Genomic DNA, 27195 nt, shown 5'->3' with positions numbered 1-27195 from the left:
TCTATTTTTTTGGTAAATAATGATTTTATTATTTTCATTGTTTTGCATCTCCTTGGCAATAATATAAAGAAGACGCGACAGGACAACACTCGGTGGATGCCATATCTGTGTTTAAAATTGAAAAAACCTTTCAGTTAACTACTTGCAGGAGAAAGTAATTGTAGCTGGTGGCCATTTTTAGTACTGTACCAGATTTTTGTTGTATGTGTTTGTTTTTAATGTTAAAATGTCTGCATTTGATATCTCTCCAGTATTTTCTTTTTTATAAGCAAAATACTTATTTTTATATTTTCTGATGTTGGTTCCAGGGGTACACGGGCAGCAGTGGTGTGGTCAGTGGAGGCCTAGTGGAAGGAGTGACCGCAGACAGGCATCGAAGGCCTAAAATAATAACACATGGCTGTAGGCAATTTTAAATTGGTTCCAGGGGTACACGGGCAGCAGTGGTGTGGTCAGTGGAGGCCTAGTGGAAGGAGTCACCGCAGACAGGCATCGAAGGCCTAAAATAATAACACATGGCTGTAGGCAATTTTAAATTGGTTCCAGGGGTACACGGGCAGCAGTGGTGTGGTCAGTGGAGGCCTAGTGGAAGGAGTGACCGCAGACAGGCATCGAAGGCCTAAAATAATATCACATGGCTGTAGGCAATTTTAAATTGGTTCCAGGGGTACACGGGCAGCAGTGGTGTGGTCAGTGGAGGCCTAGTGGAAGGAGTGACCGCAGACAGGCATCGAAGGCCTAAAATAATAACACATGGCTGTAGGCAATTTTAAATTGGTTCCAGGGGTACACGGGCAGCAGTGGTGTGGTCAGTGGAGGCCTAGTGGAAGGAGTGACCGCAGACAGGCATCGAAGGCCTAAAATAATAACACATGGCTGTAGGCAATTTTAAATTGGTTCCAGGGGTACACGGGCAGCAGTGGTGTGGTCAGTGGAGGCCTAGTGGAAGGAGTCACCGCAGACAGGCATCGAAGGCCTAAAATAATAACACATGGCTGTAGGCAATTTTAAATTGGTTACAGGGGTACACGGGCAGCAGTGGTGTGGTCAGTGGAGGCCTAGTGGAAGGAGTGACCGCAGACAGGCATCGAAGGCCTAAAATAATAACACATGGCTGTAGGCAATTTTAAATTGGTTCCAGGGGTACACGGGCAGCAGTGGTGTGGTCAGTGGAGGCCTAGTGGAAGGAGTGACCGCAGACAGGCATCGAAGGCCTAAAATAATAACACATGGCTGTAGGCAATTTTAAATTGGTTACAGGGGTACACGGGCAGCAGTGGTGTGGTCAGTGGAGGCCTAGTGGAAGGAGTGACCACAGACAGGCATCGAAGGCCTAACATAACAAAAATGTCAATACAATGGTATTGTCAGTGGCAGGCATTGAAGGATGTCAGCGCATAGACTAAACATTGGTGGAGCTGTGAGATAATTTTGCAAGTGGTAGAGCACTGTTTGAGCTGGGGTGGGGGGAAACTGTCTTGTGGCCGGCGGTACAGGCCCAGGGCCCCTCATATTACAACGGTGTGTCTGACGTTGGGTGCGCACCACCACCGCCAGAGACACTTTATTGTACTAGGAGGGACCCAGTGGCAGTGCCGTCGACCAAAAGCGGGCTCACCCACCTCTTCAGACAAACTGCACTCTCACGGGTGCTGTCGCCAAGTGTCGATACCACGGCCCCGTGTGGGGAGTTTGGCCATTTAGTGAGGTGTAAACATGTCGTATGCTGGACAATCAGGTGCAGAAAATTACGAGATTGGAAAAGGCATTCAGAATAGTCCACAGGCAAGACCTTTTAATAGGAAAGCTAGGTGTCAGCCGGGCAAGGTGGGGCAAAAGATTTCGAAATCCAGTTGTGGTTCATTTTAATGAAGGTTAGATCATCTACATTTTGGGTAGCCAGACGAGTCCTTTTTTCTGTTAGTATTGAACCTGCAGCACTGAATACTCTTTCTGATAGGACACTAGCTGCCGGGCAAGCAAGCTCCTGCAATGCATATTCTGCCAATTCTGGCCAGGTGTCTAATTTTGATGCCCAGTAATCAAATGGGAATGACGGTTGAGGGAGAACATCGATAAGGGATGAAAAATAGTTTGTAACCATACTGGACAAATGTTGTCTCCTGTCACTTTGAATTGATGCTGCAGTACCTGTCCTGTCTGCGGTCATAGCAAAATCACTCCACAACCTGGTCAGAAAACCCCTCTGGCCAACGCCACTTCTGATTTCTGCCCCTCTAACTCCTCTGGTCTGCTGGCCCCTGCAGCTCGTGTGAGAATGATCACGGGCGCTGTGTGCAGGGAATGCCAGAAGCAAACGGTCAACAAGAGTTGATTGTTTGGTTGCTAATATTAGTTCCAAGTTCTCATGTGGCATTATATTTTGCAATTTGCCTTTATAGCGAGGATCAAGGAGGCAGGCCAACCAGTAATCGTCATCATTCATCATTTTAGTTATGCGTGTGTCCCTTTTGAGGATACGTAAGGCATAATCCGCCATGTGGGCCAAAGTTCCAGTTCTCAAATCTGCGGTTGTGCTTGGTTGAGGGGCAGTTTCAGGCAAATCCACGTCACTTGTGTCCCTCAAAAAACCAGAACCCGGCCTTGCCGCGCCACCAATTTCCAGTGGCCCCGGAAAAGCTTCCTCATTAAAAATATAATCATCCCCATCATCCTCCTCGTCCTCCTCCTCCTCTTCGCCCGCTACCTCGTCCTGTACACTGCCCTGGCCAGACAATGGCTGACTGTCATCAAGGCTTTCCTCTTCCTCAGCTGCAGACGCCTGATCCTTTATGTGCGTCAAACTTTGCATCAGCAGACGCATTAGGGGGATGCTCATGCTTATTATGGCGTTGTCTGCACTAACCAGCCGTGTGCATTCCTCAAAACACTGAAGGACTTGGCACATGTCTTGAATCTTCGACCACTGCACACCTGACAACTCCATGTCTGCCATCCTACTGCCTGCCCGTGTATGTGTATCCTCCCACAAAAACATAACAGCCCGCCTCTGTTCACACAGTCTCTGAAGCATGTGCAGTGTTGAGTTCCACCTTGTTGCAACGTCTATGATTAGGCGATGCTGGGGAAGGTTCAAAGAACGCTGATAGGTCTGCATACGGCTGGAGTGTACGGGCGAACGGCGGATATGTGAGCAAAGTCCACGCACTTTGAGGAGCAGGTCGGATAACCCCGGATAACTTTTCAGGAAGCACTGCACCACCAGGTTTAAGGTGTGAGCCAGGCAAGGAATGTGTTTCAGTTGGGAAAGGGAGATGGCAGCCATGAAATTCCTTCCGTTATCACTCACTACCTTGCCTGCCTCAAGATCTACAGTGCCCAGCCACGACTGCGTTTCTTTCTGCAAGAACTCGGACAGAACTTCCGCGGTGTGTCTGTTGTCGCCCAAACACTTCATAGCCAATACAGCCTGCTGACGTTTGCCAGTAGCTGCCCCATAATGGGAGACCTGGTGTGCAACAGTGGCAGCTGCGGATGGAGTGGTTGTGCGACTGCGGTCTGTGGACGAGCTCTCGCTTCTGCAGAAGGACGAAGAGGAGGAGGAGGGGGTGCGAACGGCTACAGCCAATTGTTTCCTAGACCGTGGGCTAGGCAGAACTGTCCCAAACTTGCTGTCCCCTGTGGACCCTGCATCCACCACATTTACCCAGTGTGCCGTGATGGACACGTAATGTCCCTGGCCATGCCTACTGGTCCATGCATCTGTTGTCAGGTGCACCTTTGTGCTCACAGATTGCCTGAGTGCATGGACGATGCGCTCTTTAACATGCTGGTGGAGGGCTGGGATGGCTTTTCTGGAAAAAAAGTGTCGACTGGGTAGCTCGTAGCGTGGTACAGCGTAGTCCATCAGGGCTTTGAACGCTTCCCTTTCAACTAACCGGTAGGGCATCATCTCTAACGAGATTAGTCTAGCTATGTGTGCGTTCAAACCCTGTGTACGCGGATGCGAGGCTAAGTACTTCCTTTTTCTAACCATAGTCTCATGTAGGGTGAGCTGGACTGGAGAGCTGGAGATCGTGGAACTAGCGGGGGTGCCGGTGGACATGGCAGACTGAGAGACGGTGGGAGATGGTATTGTTGCCACCGGTGCCCTAGATGCAGTGTTTCCTACTACGAAACTGGTGATTCCCTGACCCTGACTGCTTTGGCCTGGCAAAGAAACCTGCACAGATACTGCAGGTGGTGCGGAAAATGGTGGCCCTACACTGCCGGAAGGGATGTTGCGTTGCTGACTAGCTTCATTGGCCGAGGGTGCTACAACCTTAAGGGACGTTTGGTAGTTAGTCCAGGTTTGCAAATGCATGGTGGTTAAATGTCTATGCATGCAACTTGTATTGAGACTTTTCAGATTCTGTCCTCTGCTTAAGGTAGTTGAACATTTTTGACAGATGACTTTGCGCTGATCAATTGGATGTTGTTTAAAAAAATGCCAGACTGCACTCTTTCTAGCATCGGATACCTTTTCAGGCATTGCAGACTGAGCTTTAACCGGATGGCCACGCTGTCCTCCAACAGGTTTTGGCTTTGCCACGCGTTTTGGGCAAGATACGGGCCCGGCAGATGGAACCTGTTGCGATGTTGATACCTGCTGCGGCCCCTCCTCCTCCGCTTCAGAACTGCTGCCGCCTGCACCCTGTTCCCCCAATGGCTGCCAATCGGGGTCAAGAACTGGGTCATCTATTACCTCTTCTTGTAGCTCGTGTGCAACTTCGTCTGTGTCACCGTGTCGGTCGGTGGTATAGCGTTCGTGATGGGGCAACATAGTCTCATCAGGGTCTGATTCTTGATCAGCACCCTGCGAGGGCAATGTTGTGGTCTGAGTCAAAGGACCAGCATAGTAGTCTGGCTGTGGCTGTGCATCAGTGCACTCCATGTCAGATTCAACTTGTAATGGGCATGGACTGTTAACTGCTTCACTTTCTAAGTCAGGGACGGTATGTGTAAAGAGCTCCATGGAGTAACCCGTTGTGTCGCCTGCTGCATTCTTCTCTGTTGTTGTTTTTGCTGAAGAGGACAAGGAAGCGACTTGTCCCTGACCGTGAACATCCACTAACGACGCGCTGCTTTGACATTTACCAGTTTCACGAGAGGAGGCAAAAGAGCTAGAGGCTGAGTCAGCAAGATAAGCCAAAACTTGCTCTTGCTGCTCCGGCTTTAAAAGCGGTTTTCCTACTCCCAGAAAAGGGAGCGTTCGAGGCCTTGTGTAGCCAGACGACGAACCTGGCTCCACAGCTCCAGACTTAGGTGCAATATTTTTTTTCCCACGACCAGCTGATGCTCCACCACTACCACTACCCTCATTACCAGCTGACAATGAACGCCCCCGGCCACGACCTCTTCCACCATACTTCCTCATTGTTTTAAAAACGTAAACAAACTAACGGTATTTGTTGCTGTCACACAAATTACACGGTGAGCTATAACTTCAGTATGATTTAGCTACCCCTTTACAGGTGAGTGAGACCACAACGAAAATCAGGCACAATGTTACACACTCTGTTGTTGGTGGCAACAAATGAGAGAGATGCCACACACGCAGGACTGTCACTGAAGCACAAATGTAAATATTAATCTCCCACTGATTTGATTTTTTTTTTTTTGTAAGGGAGACTTTAGGAAAAAAAAATAATAGAATAAAATGATTCTTTCAGGAAGAATTTAGAAACCAAATAAAATAAAATGATTTTTTCAGGGAGAATTTAGAAAACAAATAAAACAAAAAAAGGCTTTCTATGGCCCACTGAGTGAGAGATGACGCACACAGGAGTCAGGAGTGGCACACAAGCCCAGAGGCCAATATTTATCTCCCACTGATTGATGTAGTGATTTTTTCAGGTAGATTTTGGAACCCAAATCAAGCTAAAAAAAATAATAGGCTTTCTATGGCCCATAATTGGAGAGAGAGAGAGAGAGAGCACACCCAGGAGTCAAGACTGGCACACAAGCAGAAAGGGCAATATTAATCTCCCACTGATTTGTTTTTTTTTTTTTTTTTTTCAGGGAGACTTTAGGAAAAAAAAAATAGAATAAAATGATTTTTTGAGGAAGAATTTAGAAACCAAATAAAATAAAATGATTTTTTCAGGGAGAATTTAGAAAACAAATAAAACAAAAAAAGGCTTTCTATGGCCCACTGAGTGAGAGATGACGCACACAGGAGTCAGGAGTGGCACACAAGCCCAGAGGCCAATATTTATCTCCCACTGATTGATGTAGTGATTTTTTCAGGTAGATTTTGGAACCCAAATCAAGCTAAAAAAATAATAGGCTTTCTATGGCTCACAATTGGAGAGAGAGAGAGAGAGAGATGGCACACCCAGGAGTCAAGACTGGCACACAAGCAGAAAGGGCAATATTAATCTCCCACTGATTTGTTTTTTTTTTTTTTTTTTTTCAGGGAGACTTTAGGAAAAAAAAAATAGAATAAAATGATTTTTTCAGGAAGAATTTAGAAACCAAAGAAAATAAAATGATTTTTTCAGGGAGAATTTAGAAAACAAATAAAACAAAAAAAGGCTTTCTATGGCCCACTGAGTGAGAGATGACGCACACAGGAGTCAGGAGTGGCACACAAGCCCAAAGGCCAATATTTATCTCCCACTTTTTTTTTTTGTTCCAGGGAAAATTTATAAACCCAATAAAAAAAATAATAAATAGGCTTTCTATGGCCCACTATCTGAGAGACAGAGAGAGATGGCACGCTTAGGACTGGCACACAAGCCCAAAGGCCAATATTAAACTCCCTTTTTTTTTCAGGGAGAATTTATAAAACAAAAAAAAAAAAATAAATAGGTTTTCTATGGCCCACTATTTGTGAGAGAGATGGCACGCTCAGGACTGGCACACAAGCCCAGAGGCCAATATTAATCTCCCACTTTTTTTTTTTTTTTCCAGGGAAAATTTATAAACCCATTAAAAAAAAAATAAATAAATAGGCTTTCTATGGCCCACTATCTGAGAGAGAGAGATGGCACGCTTAGGACTGGCACACAAGCCCAAAGGCCAATATTAATCTCCCTTTTTTTTTAAGGGAGAATTTATAAAACCAAAAAAAAATAAATAAATAGGCTTTCTATGGCCCACTATTTGTGAGAGAGATGGCACGCTCAGGACTGGCACACAAGCCCAGAGGCCAATATTAATCTCCCACTTTTTTTTTTTTTTCCAGGGAAAATTTATAAACCCATTAAAAAAAAATAAAAATAAATAGGCTTTCTATGGCCCACTATCTGAGAGAGAGAGATGGCACGCTTAGGACTGGCACACAAGCCCAAAGGCCAATATTAATCTCCCACTGATTGATTTATTGATTTTTTCAGGTAGAATATAGAACCCAAATAAAGCAAAAAAAAAAAAAAATGGGCTTTCTATGGCCCACTGAGTGAGTGATGATGCACACAGGAGTCAGGAGTGGCACACAAGCCCTGAGGCCAATATTTTTCTCCCACTGATTGATGTAGTGATTTTTTCAGGTAGATTTTATAACCCAAATCAAGCAAAAAAATAAATAGGCTTTCTATGGCCCACTGAGTGAGAGATGGCACACACAGGGATGGCACTCTAGCAGAAATGTCAATCTTAATCTCCCACAAAAAAAAAAAAAAAACAGGGAGTGTCCTTCAATTACTATCTCCCTGCAGTAATCTCAGCCAGGTATGGCAGGCAGCAATAAGGAGTGGACTGATGCACAAATTAAATAAAAAGTGTGTACAAACCAAAAAGATAGCTGTGCAGAAAGGAAGGAACAAGAGGATTTGTGCTTTGAAAAAAGCAGTTGGTTTGCACAGCGGCGTACACACAGCAATGCAGCTATCAGGGAGCCTTCTAGGGCAGCCCAATGAGCTACAGCGCTGAGGAAAAAAAAAAATGTAGCTTCCACTGTCCCTGCACACCGAAGGTGGTGTTGGGCAGTGGAAATCACTACAGCACAAGCGGTTTGGTGGTTAATGGACCCTGCCTAACGCTATCCCTGCTTCTGACGAAGCGGCAGCAACCTCTCCCTAAGCTCAGATCAGCAGCAGTAACATGGCGGTCGGCGGGAATGCCCCTTTATAGCCCCTGTGACGCCGCAGACAGCAAGCCAATCACTGCAATGCCCTTCTGTAAGATGGTGGGGACCAGGACCTATGTCATCACGCTGCCCACACTCTGCGTTTACCTTCATTGGCTGAGAAATGGTGCTTTTCGCGTCATTGAAACGCGACTTTGGCGCGAAAGTCGCGTACCGCATGGCCGACCCCGCACAGGGGTCGGATCGGGTTTCATGAAACCCGACTTTGCCAAAAGTCGGCGACTTTTGAAAATGAACGACCCGTTTCGCTCAACCCTAGTCAATACAATATGTTAATTATTTTGGTTGTTGGGGGAAGTTATTGGTAACCTAAAACATTTGTCATGACAAGTAACAGATGTTCTCCAATAAGCATACAGCAATTCTAAAAAAAATCAAAAAATTATTTACTCCTCCATAACCAAATAGCAAAATAGAGGTTTATTGTTTGTTATTGGTGTATGGAGGAATAAATTGTTTTAGCAACTCCTGATGAGTGCTGTCATAATTGTTTATTGACAAATACATTTTTGCCTTACTTTTTTAATTTCTCACTCTCACTCTTGAGTGTGATGCAGACATTTGTGCGTTTTTTCATAAAAAAATAGTCAAAGATTTATTTTTGCATTGCTGGGTTTACTGTATAACAAGCAGATACATTTTATATTCGGCTTGGTAAACTCTACTCCATACCCTTAAAGGGAACCTGTCACCCCGTTTTTCAGTAGGAGATAAAAATACCGTTAAATAGGGCCTGAGCTGTGCTTTACAATAGGGTATTTTTTGTCCCCTGATTCCCTACCTATGCTGCCGAAATACCTTACAAAGTGTCCTTTTTCGCCTGTCAATCAGGCTGGTCAGGTCTGATGGGCGTGGTCATTCTCCCTCAAATCTTGCTTATGTTCCCTTTGGTGGTGTAGTGCTTCTCGCATGCGCAAGTGCCGAATGCACTGCGCAGCTGTAGAAAAAGAGCACGCTCGCCGCTATTCAGCGGTTTCTCGGCGGGCGCGGCCATCTTCCTGAGGCCGCGCGTGCGCAGATGGAGTCTCCTGCTTCCCGGGGCTTCAGGAAAATGGCCGCGGGATGTCCATCTGCGCACGCGCGGCATCCTGTGGCCATTTTCCTGAAGCCCCGGGAAGCAGGAGACTCCATCTGCGCACGCGCGGCCTCAGGAAGATGGCCGCGCCTGCCGAGAAACCGCTGAATAGCAGCGAGCGCGCTCTTTTTCTACAGCTGCGCAGTGCATTCGGCACTTACGCATGCGAGAAGCACTTCGCCACCAACGGGAACATAAGCAAGATGTGGGGGAGAAACAGCGCTGTGACCACGCCCATCTGACCTGACCAGCCTGATTGACAGGCAAAAAAGGACACTTTTGTAAGGTATTTCGTCAGCATAGGTAGGGAATCAGGGGACAAAAAATACCCTATCGTAAAGCACAGCTCAGGCCTTATTTAACGGTATTTTTATCTCCTACTGAAAAAACGGGGTGACAGGTTCCCTTTAAGGCCACGTGCACATGTTCAGTATCTGGTTAGTATTTTAATTAAGTTTCTGTAAAGGCACCTTCACACTGAGCAACTTTAGAACGATAACGATAGCGATCCGTGACGTTGCAGCATCCTGGATAGCGATATCGTTGTGTTTGACACGCAGCGGCGATCAGGATCCTGCTGTGACATTGCTGGTCAGAGCTAGAAGGCCAGAACTTTATTTCGTCGCTGGATCACCCGCTGACATCGCTGAATCGGCGTGTGTGATGCCGATCCAGCGATGTCTTCACTTGTAACCAGGGTAAACATCGGGTTACTAAGCGCAGGGCCACACTTAGTAACCCGATATTTACCCTGGTTACCATTGTAAATGTAAAAAAAAACATACTGACATTCCGGTGTCTGTCGCGTCCCCCGGCGTCTGCTTCCCTGCACTGTGTCAGCGCCGGCCGGCCATAAAGCAGAGCACAGCGGTGACGTCACCGCTCTGCTTTACGGCCGGCGCTTACACAGTGCAGGGAAGCTGATGGGGGATGCGACAGACACCGGAATGTAAGTATGTAGTGTTTTGGTTTTTTTTACATTTACAATGGTAACCAGGGTAAATATCCGGTTACTAAGCGCGGCCCTGCGCTTAGTAACTCGATGTTTACCCTGGTTACCCGGGGACTTCGGCATCGTTGGTCGATGGAGAGCTGTCTGTGTAACAGCTCTAGAAGCGACCACACAACGACTAAACAGCGATGCTGCAGCGATCGGCATCGTTGTCTATATCGCTGCAGCGTCGCTTAATATGACGGTACCTTAAGATAAAACCAGGGGTGGAAAAATCAGAGGAAATGTATAATAGAGACACTAAACCACTTCTGTATTATCACTGACTCCTGGTTTTGGCTTACAAATACTGATGTAAAAAACTCTCCAAATATTCAGAGTGTGCACATGGCCTACGAAAAAAATGTCAGACAACCCAAAATCCTTTGACCTGACATTTATGGAGCACGTAATTGTGAGACTTGCTGAATAGACCATCTGGTTCCAGAAAAGATAGACAGATAATTCAGAATCTTCAGGAACTCAATCACTCATACTTAGTAGACCCAAAGTTCTGACATTAGAATTGGAAAGTCTACTTTTGTTCGATTCTTCCATTGTCTGCCATGTTGTCTACCAAAAATTACTGCATGGACAAAAGGACAGTTAGGGCTCATTCAGACGTCCGTTTTTTTCATGTACAAGAAAAATTGTCCTAATTTCATCAGTGATTTTTTTTCCCAGGATTTCATCAGCATTTGGTCCAGGTTTCATCAGTTTTTCTCAAATGAGAAAAAGAAAATAAAGATTTTTCCCCTTCTCCTATCGAGCAGTCCATGATGGCATTGAAGTGCTGTCCAATTTTTTCTTGGACCTATAGACTTGCTTTGATGATTTTAATCTGGGACTTAGATCAATATCAGACATGTCTTCACGATTTTACTGTGACCTCCCAAAACTTGGACATGTGAACAGTCTCATAGACCACACTAGGTACGAGTGATATCCATCAAAATCACAGATAGAACTTATGTGGGAAAAACAGATGTCTGAATGATTTCTTAGATTTGATAGGCCAGTATATAAGGCGGAAGCAGACAGAAAATTGACTGCATCTAGCATCATGGGTATATTGTCACCCACAAAATGCTTGTTGTTAATGTAAAACATTATAGTAACAGGAGCACAGGAGCTCCATATAAGATGTCTCTATGGTGCAATTTGGTTGTGGAATGCCTAAGACTATGGGACCTTGGGCAATGTTCAACAAGGGAACACCAAGCACAATTGGGTCCTATGGACAAATTTGTATATGTGAGGGGTAAACTGCTCACTCTCTGGGGTTGTTTGACCCACAATCAAGAAATCAAGTATTGACAGCTCTTCTAGTACCATCCCAACATACAGAGCAAGAGCTGGGAGAATAGGAGCAGTAGGCTGAGCTGCTGCAAGAAAATTCAAAAGACGTTGAACAGGATTGACCATGCCGTGTATTCTCAATGTGTTTCGAAGTTGAACCAATTTCTTCATAAGGAGACCAACAATATTATGAATATTTTGATTTTCCTGATGAAGAAGTTGGTCCCACCTCATAACGCATTGAGAATGCACGGCATGGTCAATCCTGTAGAACGTCTTCTGGATTTCTTGAATTACATCAGCAGCACAGACTACTATTCCTATCCTCACACTTCATGCAATTGCCTCAATTGCCAGTCGTCCTTCTGTCATGGACCTCACATCTGCTAAAGTCATCTGGCCTCTAATGTCTGTAAAAACAAGGTGTGGTCATATCTATGTATATTTAACAGGTAGCTGACTGTAATAATTAAGCCACTCAACATCTAATCGATTTTAAATTTGGCATTTTTTTTTAAATAAAATGACCCAATAATGTTTTTGCTTTTTCGTTTTAGCACTTCAGGGAGCACTTAGATAAACTTTCAGCCAAAGAGATTGGAATGCTGGACATAGCACTGAATGAAGCCTTCGATTTGCTGAATGAGGTTAGTATTGTATTTGTGGCACTTTCATTGAAAATATGATATGATCTTTTATCTCATTCACATCTTTGACTTTTTTTTCTCCGTAACTTGATGTCTTAATATTAACATAAGCATACAGCTGTGGACTGTTACACTGACTTTATTTTATTTCGAAATTATTAATGGAAGCTCTTTTGGCCTTATTTTATTTTTCTCTTTCCTATATAGTAAGTAGAGTTGAACAAAAAGATTCATAAGACCTTGATCGAACCGGCAACGTTAGTAGTCTGTGGCTGCCAGACTACAACCCTTCAAACCTCCTCCTATCTGCCAAAATCCCTGGCTCCTCTTCTGATTAGTAGGTTCAGCACAACATCATCGATTCGTCATGTATCTACTAAAATTCAAGAAGGGCCTGGATGTCTTTCTTGAAAAATATAATATTACAGATTATGGGTGCTAGATTCTGCGATGGGGCGTTTATCCAGAGAACTAATCTGATTGCTGTATTGAGTCAGGAGGGAATATTTTCCCATAATATGGAGCTATTAGTGCCTGCCCCATGGTTTTTGCCTTCCTCTGGATCAACATGTTAGGCTATAGGTTGACCTCGATGAACTTAAGTCTACCTTCAATCTTATAGAAGATGAAACTATGAACCAGAAGAGACATCATGTATGTCTGCAAGTAGTAAGAAGTTTGTAGTGCTGCGGCTCAGCAACCATGGACTACTGACATAGCCAAGGGACCAGGGTACTCTGATCCTTTTTTGGTCAACTTTAATAGTAGGAATTTTTAGCTAACGTCTTTTGAGCTACCACAATTATGGCTAGATCCTCATCGGAAGCTTTATACTTGAAAACCCCAAACTGCAGCAAAGTTCTCAGATGCAACATTATCATAGTCCCAATGCTAATTTCCAGACTTCGCTCTACCAAAGGTCCTTTATTCTTTAAATCAATATTTCTAAAATAATGGTAACTTAATTGAGTTGATAAAGAGAAAAACAAGATCTGATGCCAATAGGAAATCACTGATACAGTGTCCCTGACAAATGTTTTCGATTTTGTTGAATAGTATAAAGTCTTTACAGTCCATTTGATAAGGGACAAAGAGTATTTTGAGCCTTTATAGTAAGGAAAGCAGGGCGTTAGATTAATGCCATCGAATGTACAATGCAATGTAGTTTTCAAAACACTCAGGAGAATGGCTGCTTATGTGGTCTTGTATAAAAGGGAACATCTATTAACCTCACTACATGAAAATCCTTAAAATGAATCTGTCTCCCAGTTTAGGCTTCCTTTTCTGAGAGTAGTATAAAATAGAGACAGAGACCCTGATTTCAGTGATGTGTGACTTCCTGGGGTCTTTACTGTGGTTTTGATTTATCTGCTGCAGCTCTGCTAGTCCTTGCAGTGATGAGCTCCGGCTGTATAGTCCTCGAAATTTAGGAGATATGTCTAACTCCACCCCCCATACCAGTGAGTGACAGCTCTCTGCTTGTACTGTGCATTGTAAAAACGCTGCAAATCAATGTTGGGGGCAAGGATAGGAAACTGTAAGTGACCCAGAGTTTTTTCACGTACTATTTTCTTCTTTGAAATGTAGTAACTAGAGTTGAGCGAATTTTTCAAAATTCGATTATGATATTACGATTGGCAGCGTATTTGCAATATTTGCCGAACATCATTGGGGTTAAGCGGAGTAGAAATGAACGAATATGTTCAGAATCGATCGTCAACCATAAAGTCGGCACGAATAGGTTAGCAATATGACACGAATATGGCAAATTCAGATTCGGTGACCGATTCCGAACATATTCGCTCAACTCTACTAGTATCAAAAACCGGGTGACAGATTCTCAGATTTTATATTCAACTTCTAAAACATGTAAAGACGCATTAAAAATTTATAAAAGCTATCATGACGTAAAGATGAAACACCAGAAAGACATTTTCTAACACGTTACGATGACCTACTGAAAATGTCATCTGTGGCAATCCTTGAAGTTAGACCCTTATAAATTTCTTATTTGATGTATCCTTAAATCATTGTGAAAGAACCTCAGCACAGAAATAGACGGATGCAATGATTTCTACTTTAGTTATTTGAAATGTATTTGATCTACCAACAGGAATAACATGCATCATCCAACATATTGAGCCTTGTGATGGTCTTTTTCAAGGACATCTTTAGAGAAAAGAGCCCTTCTGGTGCATGCAAGTAGAGTCGCGGTCCTCTACAAGTACCAGCCAGTCTCTCTCCTCCAAAGATGTCATTAAAAAACACCTTTGCGTTAGTCAGAATGTTGAGTGATAGCTGTTTTTCCTGTTGATCAAAAAAACTTTAAACAACTGAAACAAAATCCATAGCATCCGGCTATTTCTGTGTTGATGTCCTATGATGATGGATATGGTGGACTTGGATTTTTTAGGGCAGTGGTACCATCCATACTCCCTCACATACACCACTGTGAAGCACACAAACATAGATGTGAAGTAGCAGAGCCCAGCAACATAGAAAATTTAATTATAACAGGTGGCTCACAGTAATGGTGAGCAGACTAGAGTAGGTCCAGCATAGTCCATTGGTTTACTAAGTAATAACGAGTATGCAAACTACGTAAATACTGACCTGAAAGATAAGCACTAAGTTACAGTGGAAACCATAATAGAGAAAGATAGCTGCAGGGGAAGAAAGAGTCAAAGCCCGGCCCTGGAGTCAGGAATGGTAAGTTATAGAATTCATGAGACTTGCAAAGGATTATTTTTTTTAACAGGTTATAACAAATCCTAATTTATTGCACTTACGAATAATGGGGTCCATCTACTACCCCGTAATCTTGATGGAAAGAGTAATACTGAGAAGAAAGCTATTTTTCCTGTAAAATAAAATAGAATTCTGATAAAAATGTACAGTGCTAGCACTGTCAATTTGTGGCATTGCTAAAGAAATTATTAAAATGCTCATTAATATTTATGTTTTGAAAAGATATATGTCCTAAACAGCTCATTAGAGTATGGCTCTGCCAACATAAATCGCACTTTAAAGAAAATTTTAAGAATTACGTTGCTATTTGAACCCAGATTAGGTGATAATTTTCAGCCACACTGGCCTGACTGTAGTATAATCTATAGTATAATCTGGCTACCATTTCCCTTCGATTAATTGCGTATGTTATTTCTTTGCAGTTCAATCGCACGGGAGAAGGAAGTATCTGCAGTCAAGCCATAATGTTAATTGCTGACGGAGCGGTTGACACCTATGATACAATATTTGCCAAGTACAACTGGCCGGACAGAAAGGTGAGTTAATAGATAAGGAGACTGGGAATCCATGTGATGGAGATTAAGAAATGAGCTTGAATATGGGAAAACAATATTAGAAGCAAAGTAAACCAACATGGTGCAATGGCATGGTATTATACAACGTATACCTTGTTCTAAAGGCATTGCTAGCCATTTAACCCTTGAGATAGTATGGCCGCTGGAAATGTTAATCAGATAAAATACAGATCTATTGTCCTCTTCCCAGGAAAATAGATCAGGGGTGTGAAACTGCATTCCTCGAGGGCTGCAAACAGGTCATGTTTTCAGGATTTCCTTGTACTGCACAGGTGATAATTTAATCACCTACACAAATAATGAGTTGGTGATTAAATTATCACCTGTGCAGTACAAGGAAATCTTGAAAACATGACCTGTTTGCAGCCCTCGAGGAATGCAGTTTGACACCCCTGATATAGATTATATACAACGAGAAAAGTTCCATAAGATTAGATACTTTAATTGAAAGTCATTAAAGTGAATCTGTGTTGAGTATATGTAAACGTTTGACCAATGAGTTGGATCATTTAAATGATTTTTGCATTTTAATGACAACCCAAAAAAATAATGTAGATTATTTATACCACCCAGTAAACACTATAGAAAAGGTAAAAAAAAAATGTTTTGGTGTGAGTCCTCCTTGGGTAATTATCATCTGGCCACTTCTGTATCAGAGGATTTTTCATTGGGTCCAGGAAGGTCCAAAGGTCCAGCAGAACAAAATCCAAGGGATCTGTTTGTTTTGAGTGGATTCACGAATAGCATACCAAGCTGTATTTATGATGTTTTATGTGTTTATTATCTGCCATTCATCTCTCCTCCTCTCCAAAATTGAATGCTGTAAAACCAAAACCTCAAAATGGTGTCAGAATTGCAGTTTTCCTCACAACCCATCGAAAAAAAAGTAAAAAGAAAAAAGAATTTATTTTATGTACCCTTAATTAAACAATGGCTGACCATGAAAATGGTTGACCATATCTATGTTAACAGAAAACAAAATGTAGGGATTTCAAAACGTGGGGAAAGAAAACAATTATTTAGTCTATAATTAAGAACCCAAGCAGAACACAAGTAGAGAACCCCTTATTAATGACCTCAGGATGCTGCAAAATTTTAAAAAAATCTATACTTGCCTCCTGGATTGCCACCATTGTTCTCAGACATGTGTCCCCCACCGGTCTCCTCACATTGTCAGATGACTGCTGAAGCCAAGGAGCGTCTGCTGACTGTCCCTTGCTTTTTCAGCTTTGAGTTGAAGAACAATGTTTTTTTTTACTTGGATGGAAATGTGAAGGTTGTAGGCAGTCAGTGGCTTCTGATTGGCTATAGGAATCATGCAATATTGACGACTGCTGGGGGCATGTGGTTGAGAATGGGGAAGCAACAGTAGTATGGGTGGCAGGTAAAGTTTTTTTTTTATGCACCAGCCCAGGCCATTAATAAAGGATTGTCAAGAATTGGATAAAAACTTCTGGGAATTAAACAAATGAAATATCAACAGACTGAGTAAACAATCAAATCATAGATACAACGCGCAGGTCAAAAATTTAGCTGTAGCTCTTAGAATCTTGTATGGTGGTTTCAAGTTCCTACAACCAGGCTCTGAACAGCAGACACAAAGATCAAATCTTCAATGCCTGGATGTAATGGTGTGGGAAAAGCTAAAGACTCCAATAGTAAAAGACCGTAATAATAAGAGCGAAACCGATCGGGCGAAACTTGACTTGTGCAAGTGTGAAATGCACACACAGTTTGGAATTTTGTGAGTATAATATAACTTTTTGGTGCGCTGTGCCTCATTATTAACAGTCATTAACTTTTGGAATCTCCTATGACTTTCCCAAACACCACTAGATCAGTGGAGATCTTACATCCAGACATTGCCGAAGATGTTATCGCCTTGTCTACTATTCAGAACTTGTTTGTGGGACCTAGAAACACCCGTACAAGATCCTTACACGATCAGCTAAGTTTTTTACCTGTGTAGTGTATCTATGATTTTCTTATTTGACCCTGGTCATTGGCCTGCTCTATCTACACCTGCTGCGGCTATTGATCATTTTATTTTTCTTTCAGTAAACCTGTGTTACTAAACATGCTTGTACCTTCTCATTGCTACTAGTACCTCTGGAATATCTTCATTACTCCTTTCAAAGTTCAGTTTCCTGACCGACATGACTCAAGAGATAACATATAATTTTAGAAATGATCAAAGTTACTCGTGACATTTTAGATTTCATATTTAAAGGAAATATTCATTTGAGTTTTCCCAGTGATATCCCACTGCTTTATCTTCATTTTCCATTTTTTACTGTAACATCTCTGGTTTGTGCTCAAGAATCGTAAATCCCAATGCTTGAGTAATGCAATTATACAGACTTTAAAAGTTGTAGACAGGTCAATGAAATCATCTTCAACACTGGGAGGGGAGGAACAATTTTGGATTGCATTGTGTGTGAAGGATGATTAAAGAACATCAAAAGCAGTGGCAGGGATAATTGGTGTAAGATGACAAAACGCAGTTAGACAATTGTCTGTGATCTTTATTTTTACAAAAACCCACAGAGAAGCTGGTGAATGATTTCCTCTCGTGGGACGAGGGAAAATACATTTAGGAGGTTTGTGATTGTAAGAATCGCAATGTACTTTAGTAGAATTTTTATGTACAGGATGTCCTCTTTTTACGCTGCCGTCTGTTAATAATAAACTCTTTAGACAACTTTTGAAATAACACGAAAATCAATCAGGTTGATTTGTTTAATGGTGAGATACAAAAAAACAGCAGATGATTTATATCTCGAGACAAAGAGCAAACCCTTTTTGTTTTGGTTCCATCAGAATTGCCCCTAGGCTTCGTTTGTAGCTTTGGTTATCTTTCATGACTTGTTTGCTATTCTTTTATTGGATTTAGAACTTTTTGTTTGTGTATTTAGATTTAGCAGAGTTTAGTTTACCAGTATATAAATTGCATATTCTGTGCCAAGATCTAAATCATAACTTGTAAGGGTCCTTCTACGTGGGCAGATAATCTGCCAGTAAAGTTGGCCATACATTTGAGATACTTGTCGGACAAATGTTCGCTATGCACAAACAGCAATCTCTCCCTACTCCCCCAATCACATGAGCATTCGGCATATCTTTTTTCGATGGGCAGAAAGGAGAATACCACTACCAGACAAATCTAAGAAAACCAAAAAATTTTAACGAGGATATGTTGCTACAAGTGCAATGAATAAGTATGCATTCACACTGTGGTGACCTAAAGGGGTTGTCCACTACTAGGACAACCCCTTCTTAAATGTTTGGCCCTGATAAAATAATAAAACCTATACTCACTTCCCGTGCCATCTCCGTTCCATGGGTGTTGGCACTCACGGTCACGATGTTGTAATGTGGTGGAATGACACATGATGCATGATGAAATCCCTACTGCCAGATCCAATGTTATCCACAGGGGGAAACTTGCAGTCCTTCCATGATTATGTTACATGTTTATTAGAGGTATTCTCATATGGAAAAGTGGGAACTTTTTAACCTCTTCAGGCTTTAAGGCATCTACATTCTTTGCACCCCATATGATTATACCCCCTATTACCCATTTTTCTCAATAACTGTGGTGTAAGTCCTGTCTGGGTAATTATCTAACCTCTTCAGGCTTTAGGACATCTTTTGCACCCTATATGACTACACCCCGGTTTACCCATCCTGCTTATCATTAGCTGTGGTGTGAGCCCTCCCTGGGTAATGATCTACTGGTCTACTTGTATATCAGAGGATCCTTCTTTGAGTTCAGGCATTTACACATAAGTAAGCCCTTCATACATGTAGGTCCTAAAGATCCAGTAGAAGACAACCACACTAGGATCCATTTATTTTGGGTTTGATCCCATACCAAACATTTTTCATGATTTATCCTGTATTTGTTATGCTACAATAAAAAGTGGAGCGGTATATACTATGTATACAGTAGACAGAGTCTGGGTCCAATGAACCCCAGACCAAAACTGTCTCCAATATTTTTTCTAATATCTCTAATACTTACGTGCATGTGTGTGGAGCTCTAAGGTTGGGTTCTGCTACTGACGTGAGCCATTTCAAATTTTTTCTTTGGTACTCTTTAACTGCATAATGCACCCCGAAAATGGGAAAACGCTACTTTAACATGGACACTTTACACTTTTTCTCAATGTTCTGAACTGGTACCATAAATAAAATAAATTGAGCTAAATACTGTTTTAATAACTGGATGACTGTATTTATTCACTAAAACTTTCTGCAGGATTATATAGAATTTTAACCAGAGAGCCAACAGAATGGATTGTGTTCTTTGACTTTATTTGGATACTGTCGGAAAAAGGTTAAAAACTTAACCTAACACAAAACCAGTCAATAGGTGTGAACAGCCTGGAACTGTGTGGGGGTTGTGAAGCAAGAGCAGCTTGACAATAATTGGAGACTTTCTTTTTGTAACAAAACAATTTTTTCCCAGCATCTGAGAAATCAAGGTCTTTACAGTCTGCAGATTACATATTATTTGATGTAATTGTCCCTCCACGATTACAATTGATGGCCAAATTACCAGTGTCAAAGCAGCCGTACCCATGGTGGGTCCTGTTCAACTGCAGTTTGACCTCAGAAAATTACAAGACCATTGTTCGGAATTGCTCATGCTATTTCATAGAATTATAGAAGTGCACATATTTTTTTTTTCCTTACAGGCACTTTTTCCCCCCACTACTGTACATATTCGACTTAGATAATCAACTTTTTGGGTAAACGCTTTTGCAAAATTGAGACTTGATTGACAATAAAAAATATGGTAATTTCTAATGTTAAAGTTTAATTTAAAAGACGTTTTAACAAAATTTCACAATGGAAATAAATAAAAAGTTAAGTAACTTTGAAAACAATGTTTTTTTTACTGTTTTAGAATCCATTTTTGCATATTTTGCATTATTTTTCTCCTTTCACACTTTGCTGCTTTTAATGCTCTAAGATCCGGAACTGGCAAAGCTCACTTAATAAATTCAGCAAATGTTGTGGCATAAATGTTACTCTGCTCTCCACACGGAGGCCAACCGCACTGACAAGATGCACCTAATTCATTAAGTGACATGAGTTAGGCACATCTTCTCCTGCACGCCTATCATTAAGACTGGCGTACGAAATGCCAGTCTGAATGAATTGGGCTCTTTCAGTCCAGCTATGTAGACAGTGAAAGAGCTCTTGAGTCCAAGTGTATTCATTCTTTTCTCACCTAGTCTGATGAATTGTTCAGTGTTCTTCCTCCCTGCTGCTGCTAATATCTCACACTGCTCAGTATAATCTGCAGCTGTCAGTCAGGCTGTCAGTCAGGCTATGTGGATAGTTTTAACCATGAATACAGTTGGACTCATGAGCTTTTTCTCCCTGCAGCTGGACTCAAAATATTTAATAGAGAATTTTAAAGTTATTCTGACAAAGATTTTCAGCTTAAGTATACCAGAATACTGAGGTCTAAGATATCTAATTAATAAGTTTGACGTATGGAGACAGATCCTCTTTAAGTATATCTTGCTGTTAAATTGGTAGTCTAGACAACATAAATTATAACCACTGGATAGGTAGGCCTTGTTAGATTGGTTTGGGCTGGACCACTGGGATACCACAGTAACCATAACAGGGGACTTGTTTCCCCCTTTTTCCGTTAGCTACGAGACAACAGCCAGGAGGAGTTGAATGGCGCATGTGCCCTGCTGCTTCGCTAAATGTCTGTTGCACTGACAAAGGCAGTTTGCACAGTGCTCAGCTATCTTCGTTTCTTCGGTGTCTTACAGCTTAAATGGAGCAGAACAGCTGGAATAGAATTCCCCCTATAAATTTCACACTGTTGTCCATGTACCCTGCTGGTCTCTTCTCTTCTTCGTCCAGCAGGTGGAGTTACCTGATTGGCTGCAGCAGTGATATTTTTGCTGGAAGAGGAAGTGATGAGAGGAAACCAGTAGGGACATGGGCAACAGTGTGGAGGAAAAGAAGGGGACTGTAAGTGAGTATCTTTTTTGTTTTAAGACCATCAAGGAACAATTTTTAAGATTAAGGAAAAAAATTGTGAACATCCCCTGTCGCAACTCTATCGTTGGAATACCAGGGTCCATGGGGTTCTTCCCTGTCCCTAACGCCAAGGACACCCTAGTTATCCTTGCTCCCTGGATTACTTCTGAGGGTGAAGACGCCGGGGTCACGTACCTCTCCTGAATCAGCCCTATATCTGTCCCCCACCCAGGGAAATGGGGAGTAATAGTGTAGGTACTGTAGATCACTTATACCAGATTTGGCTGTGGTACTACTTCTCAACAGCATGACCATGTATTATTTTTTAACGGTTACCTCCCGAGACTCTTATGAGTCCACCAAGATTTAGTTTAATGGTAGGATCAGGCAGCCATTCGAATTAGGATTTTCAAAGTAAGTGTGCCAGCCTCATTTGATCTAAGAGATGTATGCATTTTGTTTTGTGAAATCTGGTAAAAGAACCACTTTAAGGTTATGATATGTTAAAAATAAGTTTTTCCAGTCTCTGGTAAATTTTTTATGATTTGTTAAAAAAAGTTTTTCCAGTCTCTGGTTAATTTCCTGCAGTCACATTATGTCACAGCAAATTGGGAAATCCTGACAGTGTGAGGATTTACCTCTATTGCCAGACTGAGTGGTTATTATATGACTTCTAGTATGCGATTAACAGTACAACATTGAGAGAAACAATGAGTAGTTAGTCGATACGGGACCGACATTACTTGTGATCACATGATGAATGGTCTATCTGGTATTAGAGGGGAATCTTGACGGTGTGAGCACTGCACACTGTTAGGATTTGTCAATCTGCAGTCACATAGTCTGCAGAAATGTAGCTGAAGTCCAGAAAATCACATTAAATAAACCAAAATCAAGGGTTCTTTTCATCCCACCATGCCATATCCATACTGGATATAGTATATCTGTTTATTAAAATCATTAAATGTGTCCTCAATAATCAAATAAATGTTCCATATAAAAAATGTTCCATATAAGAGGAAGCGCCTCCATTAATATTTTATCATAGTCGAGCAGAGGCTCTCCTCCCATGGATTATATGTCGTGTCGGCACAGTTCTGTTTATTTAATGGATCTGAGAGCTTTTCTTCTACTTTGGGAATGAAACGTTGTTTAGGCTTCGTGTAAATTTGACCATTTACATATAATCTTTTAATAGGTTCTTTCAACAAAACGTCCTAAGTGGTTTGGGGTAGGGACGAACACTTGGGAATCCGAAAACCCCTTTCCTGGCTCATTTTGACTCATTGTTTTTCTCCCAAGATAATGAAAGCTGTGAGTCACATAAACATTTTTAAAATTAAATGAATTATGCCCCGATTTGGCAGCGTTCGCCGTTGCGGGATTTCTGTCAACATTTGCAGCTAATCTTTTTCTTTTTGTGGCTTGTACTTTTGGGAAGAAAGAATAAATCTTGGCATCTGTCTAATGGCAATAAGTCTGAGTTTGACTCCAATATTTCCACAAAAAAAATGATAATCTTCGGTAGCGATGAAAACACTGAGTGACAGAAGCTAGAAATACTAGGAGACAACATGTGATATTCGTCAGTAGATTATAAATTTAAGTATCGAAAAGACTTTGTCGGAGTATATTTAGGTAATCAGGAGGAAGGAAGGGACTGGGATTTGGAATGACCTGACCTCTTACCATCCTCTGGGCTCATACTCATTGTCCCTGGCTACCATAACCACCACCTGTACTCAGAAAATGGATCCAACCGGGCAGAGGCTGGAAATACCATTTATTTTCTCTATATCTGTATAGTTAAAGGGGTATTCGAATCTCCAAGATTTTATCCCAAAATGTAGTAGATGTAATAATAATAATAATATTAGCAAATAACTCCAATTAGAAATGTAGTATAGTTTTTCTGATTCGCTATGTCTCTTTCCTCATGTGCAGGCATTGCAGGACCTTAGGTATCCATAGTTACGACCACTGATATAGGGACAGTTATTTAGTTGTTAGTGGTCGTAACCATGCATATCTAAGGTCCTGCAATGCCTGCACATGAAGAAAGAGGCATAGCAAATCAGAAAAAGTATACTACATTTAGTATTTGCTAATATTATTATTATTATTAAACATACTACATACTGGGATATGATCATCCCCCGGAAGAAGGCAAAAGCTCCAAAACGCGCGTTGGGGACGGTGGCACCTTAGAGCTCCAGTGTCCATTCAGGTAATCTACCTTTGTTACTTGGTCATTTCACCTGACCTCTCTTGCTCATACCTTAAGGATGGTATACAGCCTCCTTTGTGCACTTGGTCTAATTGCAATAATCTGCATAGTATTGATTATTTAGCTTTGAGCAATCACACTATATCATTTTGTATTTACTTGTACCTGAATGTACCTGTCTCTGGTCATGGTGCCACCTGCTTCTGGTTTACCCTGTCACATCGCTTACTGTTTATTTTGTTTTTTTTTACCTTTTAAATAGACTTAATAAAATATTGTATTTTTTATTGTACTTGGTATTCGTTGGTGCTTTCTTTCTATATGATTTCCTGGGATATGATCTTGTAGATGGGAATAACCCTTTAAGTCTAAGAAAAGTCCCTTTAAAGGCAACTTGTCAATTTGAGAATCGCTATTTACCTGAAGATATAAACTTAGTTTTCACTTAAGTAGCATTTAAACCCTGCGTAGGCAGCGACTCAGCTTTTTGCATCAGTGGCTAAAGGGAGAAAATGAAGTTTTATTCTCCCTGCAGCTGCTTATACATAAAATTGTAATTATCCCCACCCCCGGCACTTTGATTGACAGCATACTATGCAGCTGGTATATTTGCATTTTAGTGCCCTTCAAAACAGACATATAGTGTATACTTTACACTCATACATTTGTAAGAACCATAGAAGGTCCATGTTTATTACCTTCACCTGCAGATATATTCCTGGGAGACTTGATAGTTTCCTGTAGCATTCATAGTTCATTTTACCCTTACTCCTGAAATAAAACAGACCCAGCGACAATATGCCAAAGGAAAAATAGATAGTGTAATTCCACCAGGGCATTGGCAGCGGCTATATTTCTTTGTCTCCCTGCCCATGTTTTTGTATTATGGGATACAACGCTTCCTTACAAGTGTAGCCTTGTGTCCATATTTCAGGAACATGCTGATTCTGCAGCAGTGAAACATTAGTCCTGTAAATTGAATGTCCCACCTGCACCATTGTCTGCTTTTTATTAAATTGATTTTTTTTGTTGCAAAGAACACGTTAGCATCTAAGCAGGGAAAGTTATTGCTGCAATAGAAAAAGCTTGTTCCATTATTTTGCTGTCTTTTTATTTTTTTTTACACGTGGATATATGGTATGTAGGTCTTGGAGACGCAAAACATAACTCATCTACAGCAGTGTAAATAACAAAGCCTGGGGACAAAGACAAAAAGATATTTCCTAAAATCCATTTTAAGGGTAAAGGTGTCTATTGGCAGCTCACAGGGAATTAATTGCCAGTTCATTATTTGATAAAATGTATTTCCATACTTCTTAGCTTTGAAATTTCAGCACCGAAAAGGAAAAATAACAGTTCAATGCAAATCACAGGATAGATAGGCATGTTATGGATTTGAAAATGATGCAAAAATGGAAACAAAATGTTTAAAACGTCAGTTTATTCAGTATGGAGTATGAGCACCATGTGCAGACATTCCCACACTTACACAATATGGCTGCTATCACTGAAGTTATTAATGGTTGTTTGAGGACTGTTCTGCCGCTCTAAAAGCACAAATCATCAAGATCCTCTGCTGGCAGCTCCCTTTTGTAATTGCCAAACAATGATGTAAAGTGCCTAAGTGGGGTAGTCATGGGCGAACTTCTGTTCTCACTTGATCTGGCACCTTACAGACAAGTCGTGTCACTGTCCTGGTGTACTGCTGTGTGTGAGGGGCATCACACTTACTTCAAGGCTGCAGGCCTCTATTGGCTCCAAGCTTTCATCTTCTGGAACTTTTTGCAGAAGTAACACCAGGGGACATGGATTCCATAAAAAACAATCAAACTTTTACTGGACAAACGGCAGCCTTTACAAACAGGCAGACAGGATAAGGCCTAACAGGTTGTTGTCTTTCCCTCAGGAACCAGACACAACTTCAGCCCTGGTTCTCGGGAAGAGTAGAGCATCTCTCTTGCTTTCTTCCCTAGCACTAGGATTTCTTCTCTACTAGTAGCAGTATATTTGGATTGCAATACCTTCTGCCCCATGTAGTCTGAGTCCCTTTTCCCCTGTAACTTCACAGGTTCAGTGTGTCTAAGGCCCCTGACATTCATCTTGAGGTTCCCCCAGGCCAGTAGACGGAATCACAGGGAAGGGTATTTTTGGCAATCCACTGTCTCGAGTATTAGGCCCAAGTTGTCCCTAGCAGCCCAATGCTTGCGACTGCTGCTGACAATTCACACTACTGTCCCTCGACTGACTTGTCACTTCCGTAATGTGACAATAAAATTCAGTTCCCCCTCCCCAATCTGGGCTGGCTGTTAACCCTCACACTATCTCTATCCTTGTTGTGTTACTGGCCAAAGTGAACTTTCATCTACATACAGACAGTGAAATCTTGTGACTGTTAGTTATTACTGCAGCCCACAGGGGAATTACAATTGTTATGGCAAGGAAACATATCAGGAACAAAATATTATTCACATTCACTTTACATCACAAATGTCTTCAGGGGTAACACAACAGCTGGTCCATCAACCTACATTGACATCCCAGAAGTGCTCAACGGGAGACAAGTCTGGAGATGCTGCAGACCATGGTAGCACGTTTAGGCCACACAGGCTGCTCGTAGTAGCATGAGCAACACACAGCCTGGAGTTGTTGTGTTGAGAAATAGCTCTCAAGACACATTCACTTTCTATTTTATTGTGAAGGCCTTTTTATGATGTTGCCCATATAGTCTCCAGACCAATTTCTGGCTAATATTGCATCTAAGACCAAAGTGGGACTCATCGCAAAAGAGGATAGACCTGTATTCCAGCTCCCATTGCGATCTTGCATTGCACCATGATAGCATTGGTGTAAGGTCAATGGGACACCAGTAGCTGGACGTCTGGCTTGTACACCAATGTCAGGCAAATGCTTTTTGATTGTTTGAGCAGATATTTCATGCCTTAGACTTGGATATGAAGTCTAATTTCATTTGCAGAACAGAATGTATCACTATGCACTATTCTTAAAATCTGATAAGACCAAGTGGTCATTGCCATGAAAAGGCCTTCACAAAAGAACGCCTTACTTCCAGGAATATGATGTGAAGTGGCATAACGTACAGAAGCCAGATCCCTCTATTTTTCATCCCAAGTTCGCTAACTGCTCGGCATTACATTAGTTTGATGGTGGAAATAGCGGTACAGCCATTTCTGCAAAGTGTACCAGAAGCCATTTTTTAAAACAACAATGCCAAGCCGGATGTTTTTCATGCTACTGTGAAAAGCCTGCATGACCTAAACGTGGTACCATGGCCTGCAGTGTCTCTGGATTGGTCTCCTACTGCATACATGTAGGCGTCATTGGTCGTCAATTGCCAACACTGGATCTTGATGATTTGTGTGCCCAAATGCATTCAGCAAGGTTGAACGTTCCCTAGATAATCATTACCGGGAACCTGTAACATGATTCATGCTGCCCAAAAAAAGGGCATCATGAATCAGAGCATGGTTGCATAATTGCAGACAGGTATATATTTCTCTGCCAAGAGATG

General features: G+C 41.8%; 1 protein-coding gene across 4 annotated transcripts in view; it reads left to right on the top strand.

Annotated features, from left to right (window-relative positions):
- Positions 1 to 27195, top strand: part of CACNA2D3 (calcium voltage-gated channel auxiliary subunit alpha2delta 3) — a 1133445-nt gene that overhangs the window by 567666 nt on the left and 538584 nt on the right. For all 4 annotated transcript variants that reach the window (XM_069736702.1, XM_069736703.1, XM_069736699.1 and 1 more), the window contains exons 10-11: positions 12015 to 12104; positions 15275 to 15388. In XM_069736702.1, the coding sequence (XP_069592803.1) occupies positions 12015 to 12104; positions 15275 to 15388 (204 nt within the window). The remainder of the gene's footprint in view (positions 1 to 12014; positions 12105 to 15274; positions 15389 to 27195) is intronic.

Source organism: Ranitomeya imitator, chromosome 8 (assembly GCF_032444005.1).
Source record: "Ranitomeya imitator isolate aRanImi1 chromosome 8, aRanImi1.pri, whole genome shotgun sequence".
Taxonomy (NCBI): Eukaryota; Metazoa; Chordata; class Amphibia; order Anura; family Dendrobatidae; genus Ranitomeya; species Ranitomeya imitator.
The sequence above is the reverse complement of the archived record's forward strand: the minus strand, read 5'-3'. Positions and strand labels throughout refer to the sequence as shown.